Source organism: Gorilla gorilla, chromosome 20 (genome assembly GCF_029281585.2).
Source record: "Gorilla gorilla gorilla isolate KB3781 chromosome 20, NHGRI_mGorGor1-v2.1_pri, whole genome shotgun sequence".
Taxonomy (NCBI): domain Eukaryota; kingdom Metazoa; phylum Chordata; class Mammalia; order Primates; family Hominidae; genus Gorilla; species Gorilla gorilla.
Window position 1 is genome coordinate 45219582 of NC_073244.2, and position 20979 is coordinate 45240560.

Below are 20979 nucleotides of genomic sequence, written 5' to 3' on the forward strand. Positions count from 1 at the left end.
TTTTGTTTTCTATTTACTTCTCTTTTCTTTTACAGCCTGCTCTTGTTAGATTTTAATAAAATTTTCTCTTCTTTCCTGTATTGAATTGATTTGCATGGGCACTGTGAGCTCTGATTGTCAGTCTTGATCTCCTTTCAGTCTGGCTAGTCCTCATGTGGCCCTTTTATTTTTACCGAAATTTGTAAACACAAGTCTAGAATGATTGCTTTCTTTAGCTGGCATATGCTCTTTTTTTGTTTGTTTGTTTTGTTTTGTTATTGAGATGGAGTTTTGCTCTTGTTGCCCAGGCTGGAGCGCAATGGTACAATCTCAGCTCACTGCAACCTCTGCCTCCCAGGTTCAAACGATTCTCCTGCCTCAGCCTCCCAAGTAGCTGTGATTACAGGCGCCTACCACCACGCCCGGGTAATATTTGTGTTTTTAGTAGAGATGGGGTTTCATCATGTTGGCCAGGCTGGTCTTGAACTCCTGACCTCATGAGATTTGCCCACCTCGGCCTCCCAAAGTGCTGGGATTACAGGCATGAGCCACTGCGCCTGGCCAGGGTGTATGCTCTTTTAACGGTGACGTGGGTCGCTGTCCAATTTCCCGATACATAGTTCCCCAGTGAGAGTGACTAGTATGTGAGGAGTCCTCACTGAACAATTACTTATTGAGTGCACATGGGGGAGATACCCTCTTTTAAAGAGTGAGGAGTTCATTCCTTTAGCTAATTGGTTAGTCAAAATAGAGCACAGTTTAGTCTCCTAATTGACATTATTTGTTAACTTCTGTGTGGTGTGATGCCTTTTAAATTATTTATTTATTAACTCTATGCTGGTTCCATAGAAGGTACTATTGAGAGTCTAGACTCTTGGTAGCCATAGCCACCCTTTGCCATCTTCCTATCCAGCAGATACATAAATGAATGCCCATGGTTAGGGAAAGTGCATTCAAGCTATGAACTTGGTAGGATTTCTAAGGAGAGTTCGCGTCACACGTTGGAGTGAACAGTGAATGCCCAAACCAGACACCTGAAATTTGTCCCTTTCACTCATACTCTGTATTCATTCATTTCTTTGGATTTTACCTCCCAAATGCTTTTGACTCCATCTGCTACTTGTCTGCATCTTCCCCAGCCCAGGTTTTCGTCACCTCTTAGATGGTCCACCATGGTCCCTCTTTCTACAGCATGGGCCACACTATAGCACAAGTAATCTTTTCAAAACACAAAATCAAGTTGCTTTTTTTTTTTTTTTTTTGAGACGAAGTTTCACTTTTGTTGTCCAGGCTGGAGTGTCATGGTGCTATCTTGGCTCACTGCAACCTCTGCCTCCTGGGTTCAAGTGGTTCTCCTGCCTCAGCCTCCTGAGTAGCTGGGATTGCAGGCGCCTGCCACCATGCCTAGCTAATTTTTCTATTTTTAGTAGAAACAGGGTTTTACTGTGTTGGCCAGGCTGGTCCCGAACTCCTGAGCTCAGGTGATCCCCCATCTCCACCTCCCAAAGTGCTGGGATTACAGGTGCGAGCCACCGCACCCGGCCTCCAGTTGCTTTCTTAAAACCTTTTAGTGGCTTTCTATTCTTAGAAAAACTGGAATCCTTACCCCACTCTTTGGTGCTTATTCAGCTTTATTTCATAGCACACATCCCCTCTGCCCTTTACTTCTCTTTCCCTTTTTGTTCCTTGAACATACAGGTCATCCTTCTGACTTCACCCTGCTCCTGTCCCATATTCATCGCTAAATCTCAGTTCAAATGTTTATGTTGCCAAAGAAGCTTTCTTTGATCTTCACTCTATTGTTTTATCTTTTTTTATTCTTTATGAGAATAATAACCACTTGTACTATACAGAATTCCTGTGAGAGTTAACTAAATTAATACATATTATAGTGTTTAGCATATAGTAAGTATTCACCAAATGTTAAGTCAGTGTAAAATCTTACATCCTTTGTGTTTTTTCTTCTTATGTATTCTCAAGTTCTTGTTTCTGACTTGTCCTCATACCCATCCCCTTTCTCAATCTTTATTGTCACCCTCCATGATTTAGGAAATCGTTGCTTCTTGCTTTGAATCTAGCCTCCTCCAATAATTTATCAATCGTAAAAACTATTTACAGTATTTACATGGCCACTGCTGGTGGTTGTTTTTTGTTTTTTTTTCCTGAAACACAGATCTAGCTGATGTCCCTCCTAAAATTTTTTTTTTTTTTAGACAGAGTTTCGCTCTTGTTGCCCAGGCTGGAGTACAATGGCACAATCTTGGCTCACCACAACCTCTGCCTCCCAGGTTCAAGCGATTCTCCTGCCTCAGCCCCCCAAGCAGCTGGGACTATAGGCGTGCACCACCTCACCCAGCTAATTTCTGTATTTTTAGTAGAGACGGGGTTTCTCTATCTTGGCAAGGCTCGTCTCGAACTCCTGACCTCGTGATCCACCCGCCTCGGCCTCCCAAAGTGCTGGGATTAACAGGCGTGAGCCACCGCGCCCGACCCTAAAAAATTTTTAATGACTACATTTCTTTCTGGATAAAAATCTAAGTTTAGCAGAGATCTTCCCTCCCTGTTGCCCTGCTTGTCCTAATGCTTTGCAGGGGGCAGGGGGGCACATGTTGTACCTCTTTCTAGAGTGCCCCTCACTGGATTCTTCTTTAATACTCACCCTAAGCACCAAGCACGTAAAAGCTTCTTTTCTGTCCCCTTAAATTTTCTGTACTTACTGTTTAATAAGCTCTTCGTTCAAGAGAAATACTCAGCTCCTGCCATGACTATAGGTTAGACACTATGCTGTGTGCTAAGAAACAAAAGAAAACAACGGAGACAAGGTTCTTGAGGACACAACATTTAAGCTGGGGCCTGACAGATGAGTTAGAATTAGCCACATGTAGAGGCTATCTAGGAAGATGTTAAGGCTATCTGTTATGTTCAGTTACATAAGAGAGATCCTTTGTAAATGTGTTTTGCTTTGTAATAAACCTTCTAAGGAACCAGTATTGTTTTGTTATTACATCACTCTCTCAAATTTCAAATTGCCTTTTTGGTTTTATAAGGACAAGATGGGCTCTTAACAAGATGGCTTTGGGGTTTTTTCAGTCGAAGATGATGTAACCTCTAGAGTTAAGTGCGAAGAAGTTGATTTTTGAGAATATATTGCAGAAGGTGCAAGGAACGTCATCTGGGTTATGACCTCTGGAAGTGGAGGTAGTTTTTTGTCATTGGGTCGCCAGTGCTTGGCATGTGATCTGTGAGGTGATCGAGAATATTGCAGACACAAGGGCAGGAGTAATGCCTCTGTTAGGGGTGTTAAGTTCGTAGTGGGTTCAGGAAGAGATGGTGGAGGCTGAGGGACAGATGTTTTCATTCAGTGCGGTAATATTTGCTAACAGGAAGAAAGTAGTGTGGGTAAGGGTGAAGAAGGGGCCAGAGAAGAGAGTGCAGATGTGCAGAAAGTGAGAGTTTGTGGAAGCAGGCCGTGATGTGGTTCCAAGAGCTGGACTGTCAAATCTTATTTTTGTAAAGCTCTGCTCTTAAGTAAAAAACCCAGAGTCACCTTTCTACCATGCTACCTTCAGGGCCTGAGCAAGAGTACTGCGTTATAGAAGAGGTGGTGCTTTTTAGTATTTAAGTAATTAAACCTTCCTTGTTGTATTAAATCCATATGTAATACCTTATTCCAACATATCTCAGATACTTTCAGCAAGAGTTTGTGTATGGCACCAAATGGACAAGAGCTGTACATATATATAAATGTCAGAAAGAGAAGAAAAATACTAACTGTAACTTTTTGGTTTCCTGGTTTGCTGCTTTTGCATGTAGACTGTTCTTAAATATGCTGAGGTTGGGTTTGTTTTTCCCACTTTCCCATTCTATCAACATCAGTTGTTATTTACTCTAAACAATCATTCTTTCATTTTATCCTAAGTGAGTTTCTTTTATAATTTAATTCAGTTCCCTTGGTATTAAACACTGTTCAGTACTTTGGAAGTAGCTTACTTAATAGCTTTTTCTGCTGTGTGATTTATTCAAGAAATATTCAAATGTCAGCTATATGTAGAGCACTGTGTTAGATTCTGTGGGAGTTGCAAAGATGATCTAGATACAGATCTTTCTCCAGATCTTTAAATTCTAGAAGGGTAGTTTAGACAGAATGATAGAATGCTGTGTGGTTTTCAAAGGAAGAACAGATTACTTCAGCCCAGGTGGAGTTGGGTGATGGCTAATTTTATGTGCCAACTTGCCTGGGCCACAGTGCCTAGATATTTGATCAAATATTCTCGATGTTTCTGTTTAAGTATTTTTTGTATGAGATTAACATTTAAGTTGGTAGATTGTGAGTAGCCTCCATCTGTGGGTGGGCCTCATCCAATCAGTGGAAGGCCTTTAATAGAACAAAGACTGACCCCTGAGCAAGGAGTTCTGCCAGCCTGCTCTGCAGATTTTGGATTTACCAGGCCTTCTTAATCCCTTGGGCCAATTCCTTAAGTCTCTTTCTGTGTTTGTATATGCACATCTGATTTATTCTGTTTCTCTATAAAACCTGACCGATACCTGGAATCTTCAAGTTGAAATTTAGGATGGGGGAGAGATAAAAATAGAGGACAGAAAGCCTGATCTGTGAACTGAGAATAATGAGCTTTGTTAGAATTTAAGTTTGAGTATGCTGGGACCAGGTCTTGCAGCTGATACTGGACTGAAGAGTTTTAACTTTACATCATAAATCTTATTCTAAGTTTTCATTTGAACCTGGTTTTAGTTTCTTAACTTTGTAAGCATCTTTTGGATATTTCAGTGTTTCATTTGTTGCTCTCAAATTTTGGTATTCAACAGACTCGTTTTTCTTTTCAGTTAACATTAGAGCCTAATTTACAATTTTTAGTTCATGTCAAAAAAAAGTTCAGGCCAGGTATGGTGGCTCACACCTGTCATCCCAACTCTTTGGGAGTCCAAGGCGGGCAGATCATAAGGTCAGGAGATCGAGACCATCCTGGCCAACATGGTGAAACCCAGTCTCTAATTTAAAAAAAAAAAAAAATACAAACATTAGCCTGGGCGTAGTGGTGCACACCTGTAGTTCCAGTTACTCAGGAGGCTGAGGCAGGAGAATTACTTGAACCCAGGAAGCGGAGGTTGCGGTGAGACGAGATCGCGCCACTGCACTCCAGCCTAGGCGACAGACCAAGACTCGGTCTCAAAAAAAAAAAAAAAGTTCAGGCTTTGGGAAATTTTTTTTTTTTCTTTTGAGACAGTCTTACTCTGTTGCTGAGGCTGTAGTGTAGTGGTGTGATCATAACTCACTGAAACCTCCGCTTCTGGGGTTCAGGCAATTCTCATGCCTCAGCCTCCCAAGTAGCTGGGATTACAGGTGTGTGCCACCACAACCGGCTAATTTTTGTTTTTGTTTTTTCTTAAATTAGAGACAGAGGTTTCACCATGTTGGCTAGGCTGGGCTCAAACTCCCAACCTCAGGTGATCTGCCCACCTTGCCCTCCCAAAGCGCTGAGACTACAAGTGTGAGCCACCATGCCCAGCCTGGAAAATGTTAATAGTGTCGTTTGGAGGGTACTAGCTTTACTTAACTATGTATTTTAAGTATATAATGTTTATCATGCTTAAATTTAGAACATTTTTGGTATTTTATAATGGAGGTATTGTATTGGGAAGTTTGTCACTACGACTCATTTCTCTGGCCTTGTACTATGATTTTATATACAAGTATTATATACACTAACAACCAGTTTGGCTTTAGGATGATGTTTGAGCTTAACTAAATCTGGAGACTGGATTAGATGAGTGATTTTGCCAAATAATTTGACCCTGTTTTGTTGTTGTTGTTGTCGTTGTTTGTTTTTTTAATGCATGGGATGCATTTCTATTAATAAATCTTTGGTGTTATTTCAAGCTAGAAATATAAAATTGATTCTATTTTAAGACTAATAAAATTATTAGCTGGGCATCATGGCTCACACCTGTATGTAATTCCAGCACTTTGGGAGGCTGTGGTGGATGGATCACTTGAGCCCAGGAGTTGGAGACCAACCTGGGCAACATGGCGAAATCCTATCTCTACAAAAAATACAAAAATTAGCCAGGTGTAGTGTGTGTGCCTGTAGTTCTAGCTACTCAAGAGACTGAGGTGGGAGGGATAGCTTGAGCTTGGGAGGTAAAAGTTGCAGTGAGCCGAGATGGCACCACTGCCCTCCAACCTGGACTGGATGACAGAGAAGGGATGCTGTCTCAAAAAAAGAAAGAAAAAATTATTAGGGCAATGTAGCAGCATGATGAAGTTTAAAATGTAGAGGACAACCACCCCTAGTTTCCCCATTCTCCCCAACTACTTTTGTCATTCTCTGTATTCTCTTGTAGGCTGTATTTGTAGGTGTGTGTGCACATGTGTGTTTGAAGTTGAAAATTCACATAACATGCAATTAACCATTATATTGTGTACAATTCAGTGGCACTTAGTGTAGTCACAGTGTTGTGCAACTACCACCTCTCCTTAGTTTCAAAACTTTCCATCATCCTACTAAAATACCCCTAGGCATCAAGTAATCCCTCTTCATTTCCCCCATACCCTGTTGACCACTAACCTGCTTTCTGTCTCCATGGTTTTTCCTATTTCGGATATATTATGTAAAAGGAATCATACACTGTGTGACGTTTTGTGTCTAGCTTCTTTTACTCAGCATAATGCTTTCACGCTTCACTCTTGATGTAACATGTATCAGCATTGTGGTTTTATTATGGCTGAATAATATTTCATTACATGTATTTTTAAATATATATATCACATATATAAGATATATAGAGATCATAATTTGTCTTTTGTTGATGGGCATTTGGGTTGTTTCTACCATTTGGCTGTTTTGAATAATGCTGATATAAACATTTGTATACAAGTTTCTGTGTGAACATAATATAATCTCTGGTACTTTGTTTTGGCAGCCCTAGCAAACTATATTGTGTACTTTCTTTCCAGTGTAGTGCTTAGCACACTTGCCGGACTGTAACTTCCCTGAGGGTGGGGACATAAATATAATGCCTGCCTAATATTACTTAAATATTCTAAGCCTGCTGAATTACTACATTTTCGTTAATTCATGATAATCCCCAAAATATCCCAGAATCAGATCAGTATCTATTCAGCTACATAATACTACTTAGTAGTAGTAGTATGGCTTACTTTGAAGCCTAATGCTGTGTCAGCTTCAGAGATTAAGATGTCAGGAAACCAATAGTAGTACTTATTAGAGGCATTGCAAGTGGTATTGAGTGTTTAGTGGACCTTCAAATCCAATTCAGTGACATCACATCCAAGTAAGCAAATAGACTGAGCTCCTTGAGAATAGGAACTGGTTTCCCTAGCATCTAGCATAGTACCTGGGACAGGTGGTGCCCAGCAAGTATTTGAAAGAAATGGGATGAAATGCAATGACATACGGCATCTATGTTCAGCTTAAAACTCCAGTCACATTACCTATGGGTATTTACATTGGAATGTGTAGTTGCTGTAGAATCCCGAAATGAATACTAGAATAACAATGTTCTTTCTCAAAGTACTACGTGTTATGAATGAAAAAAAAATGATTAGAACATAGTTCAGATTTTGCCAGCCAGACAAAGGCATTTGTGCTGTAATCTGAGGTATGCCTTCCTGCACTAAGAGGAACAGGGTTTATGGGAAAACTAGGATTAGGAGCAGACCATTTGAAATCTGTGCATCTTTGTAATTTAAGCACTAATGTAAACCTAATAAAAAGATAGTAGTGTGCTTAAAGATAAGTTAAAATTTTTAAACAAATAATTTGGTAAATTTAGAACTTTCCCTTTAAAAACAGTAAAGGTGACCAGAAGTGGTGGCACTACTCAGGGCTAGCTGTATTTAACTGTTGTTACCTGCAAATGCAAAAACTAAATAACATTTTAGGAAAAATTGGAAATGAACCAATGTGATTTCTGAATGTACTGACATAATTCCCTTATTTACTGATTGCATATGAGCTAATGTATGTGTTGTAGTAGAATAGTTCCAGTAGTTCTTTACCTTTTCTGTGCTTATCATGCCTCCTTCCTTTCTACTGTTAATGTTCAAGTTTTAATCTTCCAGACTTCTCATTTGTTCTGTAACAGTATCTTCTAGCCACGTGTGCCCTTCTAATCTCTCTTGTGGAATTTGTTCTTCACAATACTACAAGAATTCTATTGCATTGAAAACCCCAAATCTTATTAAGCCAGCCTCCATCATTAGAGCATGTTTCTCAAACTCTTGGTGTGTGCAAATCATTCTTATTCTGTGATTTCTGTTTTCATGCTTTTTCAGTTTGCTTCATTTGCCATATGATAGAGGTTTTCTTCAGACCATATTTTGGAAAGTATGCTCTTAGTTTTAAATTCTACTATGGGTTATTTCCAAGACCCATAGTAGAATTTAACAAATTCTTTCAAATAAAAAATTTTAAAGCCTTCGCTTATTATCAACTAGCCAAAAAAAAAAAAAGTGTATCAAGTGACTACTACTTGACATGATGAGAGATGAAAGTGTAAGTTTAGATACTACTACTGTCTGTTGAGTTTCCTCTCTCTCCATTCATTTTAATCTCCCAATTTTTGTTAAAATGTTGTGATATACTGTTCTTAGTTTGTTACACTTTGTAACTTTGTAGTCTTTTCCAGAACTGTTTCTATTCTAGAACCAAAGTAAATTGTCATGTAGACTTCTGTGTTGAAATGAATTTATTGTCCATTTCTTATCTTTAGATAACACTTTTTTTGAGTTATTTTGATATACCAAAGCATAAGTCTCTGTGGCTTGTAGTGGTCTGTTTTTTGTTTGTTTTGTTTTTTTCTGGAAATACAGTGAAAGCTTTTGATGAAATTTAGGCCTTCATGTTAAGACATTTCTATTCTGTTATATCTTTAATTATATTTTTCTTATTCTTTTGTCTATCTCAGGGGCAGCAGTTAACTGTTGGATCTTCATAACTATCATCTTCTCTCAACCTTTTTAATGCTGTAGTACTTTCTCATGACATCTTGTTTACCTTTTCTCAAAATTATTCTCTTCTAGTGATTTGGTTTTGCTGCATTGACTGTTGATGCATTTATTAGTTATGCTGTTTTATTTATCTTGTGTAATTTTCTTTCCTTAATTCTGCATGCTACCCTTTCAGTGTTGTTTTGATCATAAAAGTCTGTGCTATCTGTTTTTCTTGTGAATGTCGAAGCAGTTGTTTCAGAAAATTTCTTCTGTTTTCTGTGATAAATACTAGTACTGAATGTATTTCATCTACCTTTTGAAGACTGTGTCCTATCAGGGCAAACTGCTGGTAATGGAAAAAAAACAAAATAAGTAAATGAAGACCGTGTCCTCTTTGATTCTTCTCTTCTTCTTTACTGCCTTTTTTCTTTATTTTGATACATCTTTTTCTTTCCTTCCATCATTGCCTCCCTCCTTTCCCTCTTTTCTTCCCTTCTTTCCATCTTTCCTGTAAAATTTTTCTTGATTCCCTGGTTTTTCTACTCTTTTTTTCTTTAGTAGGTCCTTTCAGTACCTGCTGCTTGCCAAAACGTGAAATGCAGGTTCTCTTTTTACTTCACTCTGAATTCACCTGGCTAAGCTCTGTTAGGCCTTAGGAAGCTTAATAGAGCTTCTCTAATTTTGTAGAAGAAGGGCCTTTGACTTTTTCCCTCTCTGCTTCAGGATGATCTCATCTGCTACTTTGGAAGCATGAGACTTTGTTTTGATGGTACTGAGGTTGGGGGTGAGATTGATTTATTTGTAATTAGTCCTTTCTCCTCCTTATCCTTCCTTTTGGATAAAGGTAAAAATATAAAATCCTCCTGCCTGCTAAAGTACTGTTTGGCCATCAGAGAAAGGGAGCTTCAGGTAGGGCATTCCGCAGTCCCTGTCCCCATCTTAGCAAGTTGAAGATGCTAGTCAAAATTTCTCTGGGGGCAGGAGAGGGCAGAGGATACTTACGTATGGATTCTGGGGTTGGTCTTTCAGTTTCAACTAACTCATTCTGTACCTGAATGATACTATTTAATAAAATTTCGTGGTATGAGTTTGAGAACTTGTCATGATTTTAGGGATATTTTAACTTCCTTTTTGTTTCTTTCCTTTAGTTTTAGGGAAGGATCTTCTGCCAAACTACCTGTGCCACTGTCTTTCCTGGAAGTCTCATAAGTACTAGAAAGAACTTTTAGAATAAGAGTGTAGGACATTATTTACACTGAAATAACATTCTTTTTGTTGTTGTTTTTTTTTTTTTTTAGAGTCAGATTGTCATTCTGTCACCCAGGCTGGGGTGCAGGAGCGCCATCTTGGCTCACTGCAACCTCTGCCTCTTGAGTTCAGCCAATCCTCCCGCCTCAGCCACCTGAGCAGCTAGGACTACAGGTGCATGCCAACATGCCCAGCTAATGATTTTTTGTATTTTTAGTAGAGATAGGGTTTCACTGTTTTGTTGAGGCTGGTGTCAAACTCCTGACCTCAAGTGATCTGCCCACCTTGGCCTCCCAAAGTGCTGGGATTGCAGGCATGAGGCGCTCCATCAGTTCTGCAAAAAAAAAAGCGTATGCATTAAAAATATTAAGGGGGCCAGGCGTGGTAGCTCATGCCTGTGATGCCAGCACTTTGGGAAGCCGAAGCGGATGGATCACTTGAGGTCAGGAGTTCTAGACCAGTCTAGCCAACATAGTGAAACCCCATCTCCGCTAAAAAAATACAAAAATTAGCTGGGCATGGTGGCACATGCCTGTAATCCCAGCTGCTCAGGAGGCTGAGGCAGGAGAGTCGCTTGAACCCAAGAGGGAGAGGTTACAGTGAGCCAAGATTGCGTCACTGCACTCCAGCTGGGGCAACAGAATGAAACTCCATCTCAAAAAAAAGAAAAAAAATAGAAATGTTAAGGGGTTTACTTCCTTTAGGGTACTCTTTAAATGAAATATGATGTTTCATATTCTCTATTTGGAACTTCTGTATGGATGCAGACATTTTCAGAAATCTCCCAGGACAATAAACCTGAAACTTTTGTATTTATAAGAAACTTGGGGATTTGGTTATTTTATTTACTTATTTTGAAATAGGGTCTTGCTGTGTCACCCAGGCTGGAGTGCAGCCACGGTTCAGTACAGCCTCAATCTCCCAGGCTCAAGCGATCCTCATACCTCAGCCTCCTTATAGCTGGGACTACAGGCATGCACTACCACACCTGGCTAATTTTTAAAAATTTTTATTTATTTTTTTGTAGAGACAGAATATCACTGTGTTGCTAGGGCTGGTCTCGAACTCCTGGGCTCAAGCAGTCCTCCCACCTTGGCCTCCCATAGTGCTGGGATTACAGGCGTGAGCCACTGTGCCTAGCCAGAAATTGGCTTAAAATGCAGATTTTTGGACCCTGTCCCCAGCAAAAAGATTCGGTAGAAATCTTTATTCGTAGCCAGCTTACTGTGTTGCAGGTGGTCCCCAGTTTAACTTTGAGTAATGCTGTCTTCATTGTTAAAATAATCAGATTTAATTATATGGTAGATATTTTAGGTAACTAGGGTATTTCAAGCTGTCCCATGGGGCTGAGTAGCTGGCAGCTTCTTGACTTGGCTTCTAGAGGACTTACTGCTCTGCAAGGTAAATGTTATTAATACCTTCATTGCTCTCTGTGTCCGAAAGGTCAATACCCAAACTTTGAGATTTTGTAGACTGGAGGAATCTTTGTCTCCCACTCCTTCCCCAAGAAAGACATAGGTTGCTAATTTTTATTTTGTTGAATGAGGACATTAAAAATAAGTTAACCGTGAGCCAGGCACAGTGGCTTAGGCCTTTCATCCCAGCACATTGAGAGGCTAAAGCAGGAAGATCACTTGAGGCCAGGAGTTCAAGACCAGCCTGTGCAAAATAGCAAGACCTCATCTCTACTAAAAAATAAAAAAAGTTAGCTGGGCTTAGTGGCACATGCCTGTGGTCCCAGCTACATGGGAGGTTGAGATAGAAGGATCGCCTGAGCCTGGGAAGCTGAGGCTGCAGGAAGCCATGACCACACCACAGCACTCCAGCCTAGGGGACAGAGACCCAGTCTCATCAATAAATAAATAATGAAAGGACATTTTAACACCCCACTACAGCCACTAAAGATACAAATAAATAAAAATATAAGAGGAACACAACCTCATAATACAGATAGTCTTTTATATTGCATATATTTAACTTCGGGCAAAAGCCACTCTATTTTCCTCTTTAAAAAAACTTTTTTAGCTATAGATTAATGAATACTTTCTCAGACATTTCAGAACTACTGCTTAGTACTTGAAATACAACATTTAGAATCTGGGGTACTACCTGAATGTGATGAGTAGTCACACATCTCATATCCTTTGTTTTCTTGCCAGTTCGATCCTTTGGTACAGAAGACAGACCGACAGATCGTCCAATACCACCTCGAGATGAAGTCTTTGAATACATTATATTCCGTGGGAGTGACATTAAAGACCTTACTGTTTGTGAGCCACCAAAACCACAGTGTTCTTTGCCTCAAGACCCAGCTATTGTTCAGGTAACTGATGGTAAATTTGTCTTGGAGTACAGGTAAACTCCGCACAGGGTTAGCCTTGGCTTTTTTCTCTCTAGTTGAATGTTCATGTAGCTTATCATTTCCAAGTTACTGGGATACCTGAAATTACTGGATAATGTTCTCATCTAGGTTTTTCTCTTTGTATCATAAATTAGAACTAAGATAAGAAACAGCTGAGGAATTTATTATGAAATATTTTCTAATTTCAACAACAATTACCATAGCTAACATTGAAGGCTACTCTGTAGAAGTGCTGTGCATATAAGACACCCTCTGAGGTTGGTACTATAATTATTCTCACTTTTAACAAGTGAGGAAGTTCAGATGGAGCCACAATTTGAACAGATCCAGGCAGCCTGCTTCAGAATCTAGGATCCATGCTACCATGCTATTGAGATATGGTTTATATTGCAAACCAAGGCAATAACAGCTACTCTTAGGTAAGATTATTAGGCTTAATGGGAAAAAAAAAAGCAAAATCACATTGTTCTGCATATGTTATAATATGCAGTGTTGGTTTTTGTTTTGTTTTTCTTTTTCTTTTTTTTTTTTTGACAGAGTCGTTGGAGTACAGTGGCGCGAACTCGGCTCACTGCAACCTCCGCCTCCCGGGTTCAAGCGATTCTTCTGCCTCAGCCTCCTGAGTAGTTGGGATTACAGGCACGCACCACCACGCCCGGCTAATTCTTGTATTTTTAGTAGAGATGGGGTTTCACCATGTTGGCCAGCCTGGTCTCAAACTACTGACCTCAGGTGATCCGCCCACCTCAGCCTCCCAAAGTGCTGGGATTACAGGCATGAGCCACTGTGCCTGGCCTGCAATGTTATATAATAAGAAAACACAAACATCAATGTATTTTAACATATTTAGATCAGCTCTTAAATCTCCCAATTTAAGCTTTTTAATAAGGAATTGTAAATTTTGTTCTTGCAGCATAAGCTGGAGAAATTCTCTACTCTCATCTACCCCTACCCTTGTTAAGTCTTATTTTGGTGAAAGGAAGCCTGAGGTGGAAATGTGAATCTCTTTAAATGGAGAAGGAAGAGACACATTCTTAATAGAGATAGCTCCCTACACCAAACACTGGTGTTACCTTACTGTCTCTTTTATATGGCTTTTGATAATTCTCCAGGAAACCAGTTATTTGAGTAATCGGTTTTATGGAAGGAGAAAAACTAAGAGAGCGCATATGAAAATGGTGTTGAATAACTTCTTCCAATAATCATAAACTTCTACTTGATCTCCTTATTCATTCATTCAGTAGTATTTACAGAGTATCTGGCATGTGCTTAACACTAGTGGTGAACACACAGAAAAGGTCCTGCCATCAGTGAGTGTATGTCCTGGTAGCCTTTAATACACTTCATGTTTATATTATGAAACAGTTTATAGTAAGATAATATATGAAGTATACATGTATTAATATATGTTATATATTTTATATGCTTTAGGTTTAAGTTAAAGTTTTTATAAAATGTTCCTCAGCTTAATGTAACTATAAGTAAAAATGTAAATGGTTTTATGTGGAATATGTTTGTTTCTACATCTGTGAATTTAATAGTAGGCCTCAAATGATTGAAAATAAGAGTAAAATCATACGTGAGATTTATATCAACATCAGACTAAAACTCATTGTTACTAAGTGTGATTTTTCTCATATTTTTCTTTAAGCAAAGTTACTTTACTTAAGTAACTTTAATTCTTTCCTCAATCTATAAAACTCTTAATTCAAATGGGGAGTTTATTGTAGAAAAAAGTATTTGTAAGTCACATTGAGTATAATTGGCACATTATAGACAGATACTGAAATCAAAAGGTTGTTTGGCTATTTTAATATTAAGTGCATATTGTAATTCATTTTATATCTAGTAGTTATAATTTAATAGTTTTCTTAAAAGTGTAAAAATCTGGAATTTTTTTTTCATTATATACATGTTGCTTAGAGCTTGGAAACATAACTCATGATTTTCCTTCAGTCTTCACTAGGCTCATCGACTTCTTCATTCCAGTCCATGGGTTCTTATGGACCTTTCGGCCGGATGCCCACATACAGTCAGTTCAGTCCAAGTTCCTTAGTTGGGCAGCAGTTTGGTGCTGTTGGTGTTGGTATGTTTTCTTTTTCTTTTCTTTTTTTGTTTTTGTATTCTTCCTTTCTTTACCACAAAGGTATAGAAACTCAACACAAACTATTAGAAATGTTGTTTGATGTTCCTTTTGTAACTTTGTTTTATGGTGTTCAGAACACATTTTGATGATATCTTAAAGCCTTTATTGATATTAGTGGGTTTTTAAAAGTCAGCTTTCACAGAGTAACATTTTTTTTTACTAGGTAAAAAAAAATGGATATACTAGGTATATCCAATATCTACCAAATCTACCAAATTGGATATACTAGGTATATCCAATATCTACCAAATCTTATTGGTAATTGGTTTTTTTTTTGTTTTTTTTTTTAAAGACAGCAAGTCTCACTCTGTCACTCAGGCTGGAGTCCAGTGGCACTATCTTGGCTCACTACAACTTCCGCCTCGTGGGTTTAAGCAATTCTCGTGCCTCAGCCTCCCAGATAGCTGGGATTACGATATGCATCACCACACCCAGCTAATTTTTGTATTTTCAGTAGAGGTGGAGTTTCACTGTGTTGGCCAGGCGGGTCTTGAACTCCTGACCTCAGGTGATCCACCTGCCTCGGCCTCCCAAAGTGCTAGGATTACAGGTGTGAGCCACTGCGCCTGGCCTGGATTTTAATTAATAAATTTTTCTTTTTAATTTCTTTTTCTTTTTTTTTTTTTCTGAGGCAGAGTCTTGCTCTGTTGCCCAGGCTAGAGTGCAGTGGCATGATCTCCGCTCACTGCAACCTCCACCTCCCAGGCTTAAGCAGTGCTCCTGCCTCAGCCTCCTGAGTAGCTGGGATTACAGGTGTGCGCCACCACTCCTGGCCAGTTTTTTTGTATTTTTAGTAGAGATGGGGTTTCACCATGTTGGCCAAGCTGGTCTCGAACTTCTGACCTCAAGTGATCCATCCACCTCAGCCTCCCGAAGTGCTGGGATTACAGGCGTGAGCCACCAAGCCCAGCCTAAAACATTTAAAAATGTTTATTTTAAACATACATAAGACATGCACACATAAAGATACGCATAGCATGATTGAGGGCTTGGTGTTTTGTTTCTGTAACACTGGATTTGAAACGAAACTGTAATGAGAATGTATAGCACGGCTGGGCGAATGACAGGCTTGCTTATGACTGGAGGGTCAAGGGCTATTGAGTGCAAAAGCTGGATGTAATCAGATTAGCTCAGTGTTGTTTTGTTTTTATAGCTGTGCATTTTAGCGTTTAAGTACACCTTTATTCCCACGGTAAAGAACAGCTTTTAAAAAAAAAAATCGCTTCTCAGCCTTTTGGCTAAGCTCAAGTGTAAAAAAAAAAAACAGCTTTAAATCTCAAGCTTTTGCCCCTAATCTTTTAAAATTTCATTGAAATAATTATCAGTTTACTGTTTCACTGCACCACAAATTTAGTTTCAGGTGTATCTTGAAACTCATTGATATGCTAATAAGTTTTATTAAAATTGTTAAATTCCTTCCTATGAATATACTTTTTATACATATGTGACTTAAGTATTTAAATGTTTTACTTATTCACATAATAACAAAGAATGGCAAAAAAAAGCAAACTAAAACTGAATGAGCTGGGCGTGGCGGCTCACGCCTGTAATCCCAGCACTTTGGGAGGCTGAGGTGGGTGGATCACCTGAAGTCAGGAGTTCAAGACCAGCCTGACCAACATGGAGAAACCCCATCTCTACTAAAAACACAAAATTAGCTGGACGTGGTGGTGGTGCATGCCTGTAATCCCAGCTACTAGGGAGGCTGAGGTAGGAGAATCGCTTGAACCCGTGAGGCAGAGGTTGCAGTGAGCTGAGATCGTGCCATTGCACTCCAGTCTAGGCCACAACAGCAAAACTCCGTCTAAAAATAAATAAATAAATAAAACTGAATGAATATAAACAGAAACCACAGATGCTATTACATATTAAATTGATAATATAACCACACAGAGGGCTGGGTGCGGTGGCTTACGCCTGTAATCCCAGCACTTTGGGAGGCCAAGGCGGGTGGATCACGAGGTCAGGAGATCGAGACCATCCTGGCTAACACGGTGAAACTCCGTCTCTACTAAAAATACAAAAAAATTAGCCGGGCGTGGTGGTGGACGCCTGTAGTCCCAGCTACGCGGGAGGCTGAGGCAGGAGAATGGCGTGAACCCAGGAGGCGGAGCTTACAGTGAGCCGAGATCGTACCACTGCACTCCAGCCTGGGCGACAGAGCGAGACTCCGTCTCAAAAAAAAAAAAAAAAAAAAAAAAAAAACAACAACAAAAACCACACAGAGGAAAAAATAATTCAGATAACTTTTACACTCTTAGTAGGATATATTCTAACAACAAATAGAAGTATTAAGAAAACTTGACTTTGATTTGTATTATTGGTGTTATTATTTATTTATTTATTTATTTATTTATTTTGAGATAAGATCTGGCTCTCACCCAGGCTGGAGCGCAGTGGCACGATCCCGGCTCACTGCAACCTCCGCCTCCCAGGCTCAAGCCATCCTCCCACCTCAACCTCCCAAGTAGCTGGGATTATAGGCATGCACCACCACTCCCGGCTAGATTTTTTTTTGTATTTTTTGTGGAGACAGGGTTTCCCCATATTTTCCAGGCTGGTCTCAAACTTGTGACCTCGAGTGATCCTCCCACCTTGGCCTCCAAAAGTGTTGGGATTACAGGTGTGAGCCACTGCACCCAGCCAGGTGTTAATTCTTAAACTGTTTTGTATATATTATAGGAAAGGGCAAATGAATAAAATACTTATGTTGGGAAATAGTGTTTTTACCATGGAGACGGAAGATATAAATATGGAATGGGAAAGGTGAGAAAGAACCCTGTGGTGCTGAATGTAAATAGATGGTATGCGTATGGACTCATTTTTTAAAAACTGGTTATTTCCTAGCTCTGTTCGTAGAAAGGACCTAGAAACAATGGAAACCCCGTAGCAAGGGACACATGTAGACTCAGCTCTTAGTGTCTAAATACCACTCCCCACTAAAAGGAACAAGGGCCCATTGAAAAACAAAGGAAAAGACATACTTTTTTCATATAAAAATGCCTGCTAATAAGTAGAAGCAGTGGTAGATAAAGAAAATTGCCATTTTCTAATCTCAGTATAATAATTAGCGAGGATTATCATTAGATGCTGAAGTCACTGGGTGAAAGGTGTTAGGACAGCATGTTAAGGTGGTCTTAAAGTATCATCCCACAATTTACAAAGGGGGAAAAATGTACCCTTGTAACACAGACATCTGGTGGTTACCAGCTTCATCGAGTGCTCAAGTTTAGCATTGCCATGAACAATTATGTGTCTCCTGTTGTGATGATTGGGGTGGGGGGCAAAACATAATATCACCTTTATGGGGTTCTTGCTGAAAATGCAGAATCTAATTTTGAAGAAATGGGCTTATATATCCAGAAGGTGGGTTGTTTTGCGAGACAGTTATCCACACTCTTCAAAAGATTCAATATTACAAAGAATGGAGAGAGGCAGCAGAACTGCTTTAGGCTGGCAAAGACTGAAGAGACATAACATCCAAATGTAATATAGAATCGAATACTGGGCTTTTAAAAAGTTGGCGTGTTTGTTTCCTGCAGGGGAGAAAAAGAAAACTTAAAAAGTTGGTGTGAAGAACATTTTAGGGACTACTAAGGAACTTTTGAGTATGGACTAATTGTTGGATTTTGTTATTACTGTTAATTTTCTGGTTAATCATATGGGAAAGTGTTTTTGTTTGGGGGAGGTGGTTTTGAAGTATTTAAAAGTAAAAGGGCCAAATTGATTTTAGCCTCTCTAAACAAAAGAAAAATGTGCATATTAAGGTATAAAGATGGAGAAACAGAGTGGGTTTGGTTAGATGTTAACAGTTGATGAGTCTAGGTGAGGAATATATTGATATTCTGTGTACTCCTTCAATTTTAACATAGGTTTGACATTTTTCATAATTGAAAATTAATTCCTTTTAGACTTACTTTAGGTGAAATAGTGTAACTTTGGTCCATAAATTTCCAAATCCAGTAGTAAGATCAATGTTATTTATTCATGTTAAATCAAGATATACTGTATGTTAACTATAACTTAGAATCCTTTCCTGGGGATTCAAGTAAGGAATGATTGCAAATTGTATTATCCTTTTTGAGGCTCCTTTGACTAAATTAAATAGTTAACTGACTTTGAGATCATCATTATACTTCTTATGTTACCATGAAGTTTATGTAACTAATTATGTTCAAAAATTTGAACAGAATCAAGCACGTAGAATCTATATAGTAACTATTGCTTCTGCCATTCTTCAAGGTTTACTTTCTAATCAGAGTATTTTGTGGTTGTGAAATGCTTTTATAAATATTTTAATCTAATTTTAATATTATTGTGGGTTGTTGGTTTATTACTTGGGTGTCACAAAAGTAGAAGATTTTACTGGCATTTTCCATGTCAGTAGAGTAATTTTTTTTAGGGTCAGATTATTTTTGATTAATTGATTTCCATATTGGTTAGGATAATTTGTGGAGTGGCTAATTAGAAAACTAAGTGTTAGAAGTTACCAAATGAGGAAGAGGAAAGCTGTGGCGTTGGTCAAGGTGACAGGTGTTTTTCAGAAAAGGAATTAACTTAAATTTAGCTTGTTTTTTGAGATGGCGTCTTGCTCTGTCACCCAGGCTAGAGTGCAGTGGTGCAATCTCAGCTCACTGCAGCCCCCTCCTCCCGGGTTCAAGCGAGTCTCCTGCCTCAGCCTCCTGAGTAGCTGGGGTTACAGGCATGCGCCACCACGCCCAGCTAATTTTTGTATTTTTAGTAGAGACAGGGTTTCACCATGTTGGTCAGGCTGGTCTCAAACTCCTGACCTCTTGATCCGCCCGCCTCAGCCTCCCAAAGTGCTGGGATTACAGGCGTGAGCCACCATGCCCAGCCAAATTTAGCTTTTGTTGGCACAAAGTAAACCACATTTTAAGCTAGGCCTCTTTTCATTTTTGGTTCCTAGTATTCTGATTTTAAAAGGAAATTTAAATGAATCTGGATCACAGTATTGCTATTTGATGAGAAAATTTTTATATATTTACGTTTTCGTGTGTTATTACTATTGCTTTTTATTTTTATTTATTTATTTTTTGAGACAGGGTCTCTTTCTGTCATCCAGGCTGGAGTACAGTGGCACAACCACGGGTCGCTGCAGCCTAGACCTCCTGGGCTCAAGCAGTCCTCCCATCTCAACCTCCCTAGTAGCTGGGACTACAGGCATGTGCCATCATGCCCAGCTAATTTTTGTATTTTTGGTAAACACAGCATCTCAGCATGTTATCCAGGCTGATCTCGAACTCCTGGGTTCAGTCTGCCTGCCTCCGCCTCCCAAAGTGTTGGGAACCACCATGCCCACCCTTATTATTGCTTTTTAGTAAGTTTTTTTTTTTTTTTTTTTTCCATTTGGTTGGTTGGTTTGGTTTTTGCTTTGTTTTGTTTTGTTTTGTTTTGTTTTTGAGACTGAGTCCTGGTCTGCTGCCCAGCCTGGAGTACAAAGACCTTAGCACTTTGGGAGGCCATGGCAGGAGGATTGCTTGAGTTCAGGAGTTGGAGACCAGCCTGGGCAACATAGCTAAACCCTGGCTCTACAAAAAAAAAAAAAAATTAGGCAAGCATGGTGGCACACTCCTGTAATCCCAGCTGCTTCAGAGGCTGAGGTGGGGGGATTGCTTGAGCCTGAGAGGTAGAGGTTGCAATGAACCAAGAGCACGCCACTGCACTCCAGCTTGGGAAACAGAGCCAGAGTGTGTCTCAAAAAAAAAAAAAAAAAAGTCTTGCTTATAGTGAAAAACATACAAATTAAATCTACACTGAGACACCATTTCTCACTATCAGTTTGGCAAAAACTCAAAAGCTTGATTATATGCATACTCTTGGCAAGTATGTGAAGAATATATACTCTCATACATTGAGAAGAATAATATACCAGGTAGAATTAAAGGACTCACTCTGTTGCTGCCCAGGCTGGAGTGCAGTGGCGCATCTCTGCTCACTGCAAGCTCCACCTCCCTGGTTCACGCCATTTTCCTGCCTCAGCCTCCCGAGTAGCTGGGACTACAGACGCCCGCCACCACGCCCGGCCAATTTTTTTTATTTTTTTTAGTAGAGATGAGGTTTCACCGTGTTAGCCAGGATAGTCTCGATCTCCTGACCTCGTGATCCGCCCGCCTCGGCCTCCCAAAGTGCTGGGATTACAGGCGTGAGCCACCGCGCCTGGCGGACTTTTCTTAAAACTGATGCAAAAATAATTCTTATGTGTAAGAGATTAGATCATTACTGGCCTTAATTTCTGAACTCTTGGAAAAATTA

The 20979-nt window shown here is 39.5% G+C and overlaps 1 protein-coding gene across 6 annotated transcripts in view; it reads left to right on the plus strand.

Annotated features, from left to right (window-relative positions):
• The window catches only part of LSM14A (LSM14A mRNA processing body assembly factor), a 60712-nt gene that overhangs the window by 14716 nt on the left and 25017 nt on the right, over positions 1-20979 (plus strand). For all 6 annotated transcript variants that reach the window (XM_004060468.5, XM_031004238.3, XM_055368915.1 and 3 more), the window contains exons 2-3: positions 12358-12521; positions 14517-14646. In XM_004060468.5, coding sequence (XP_004060516.3) covers positions 12358-12521; positions 14517-14646 — 294 coding nt within the window. The remainder of the gene's footprint in view (positions 1-12357; positions 12522-14516; positions 14647-20979) is intronic.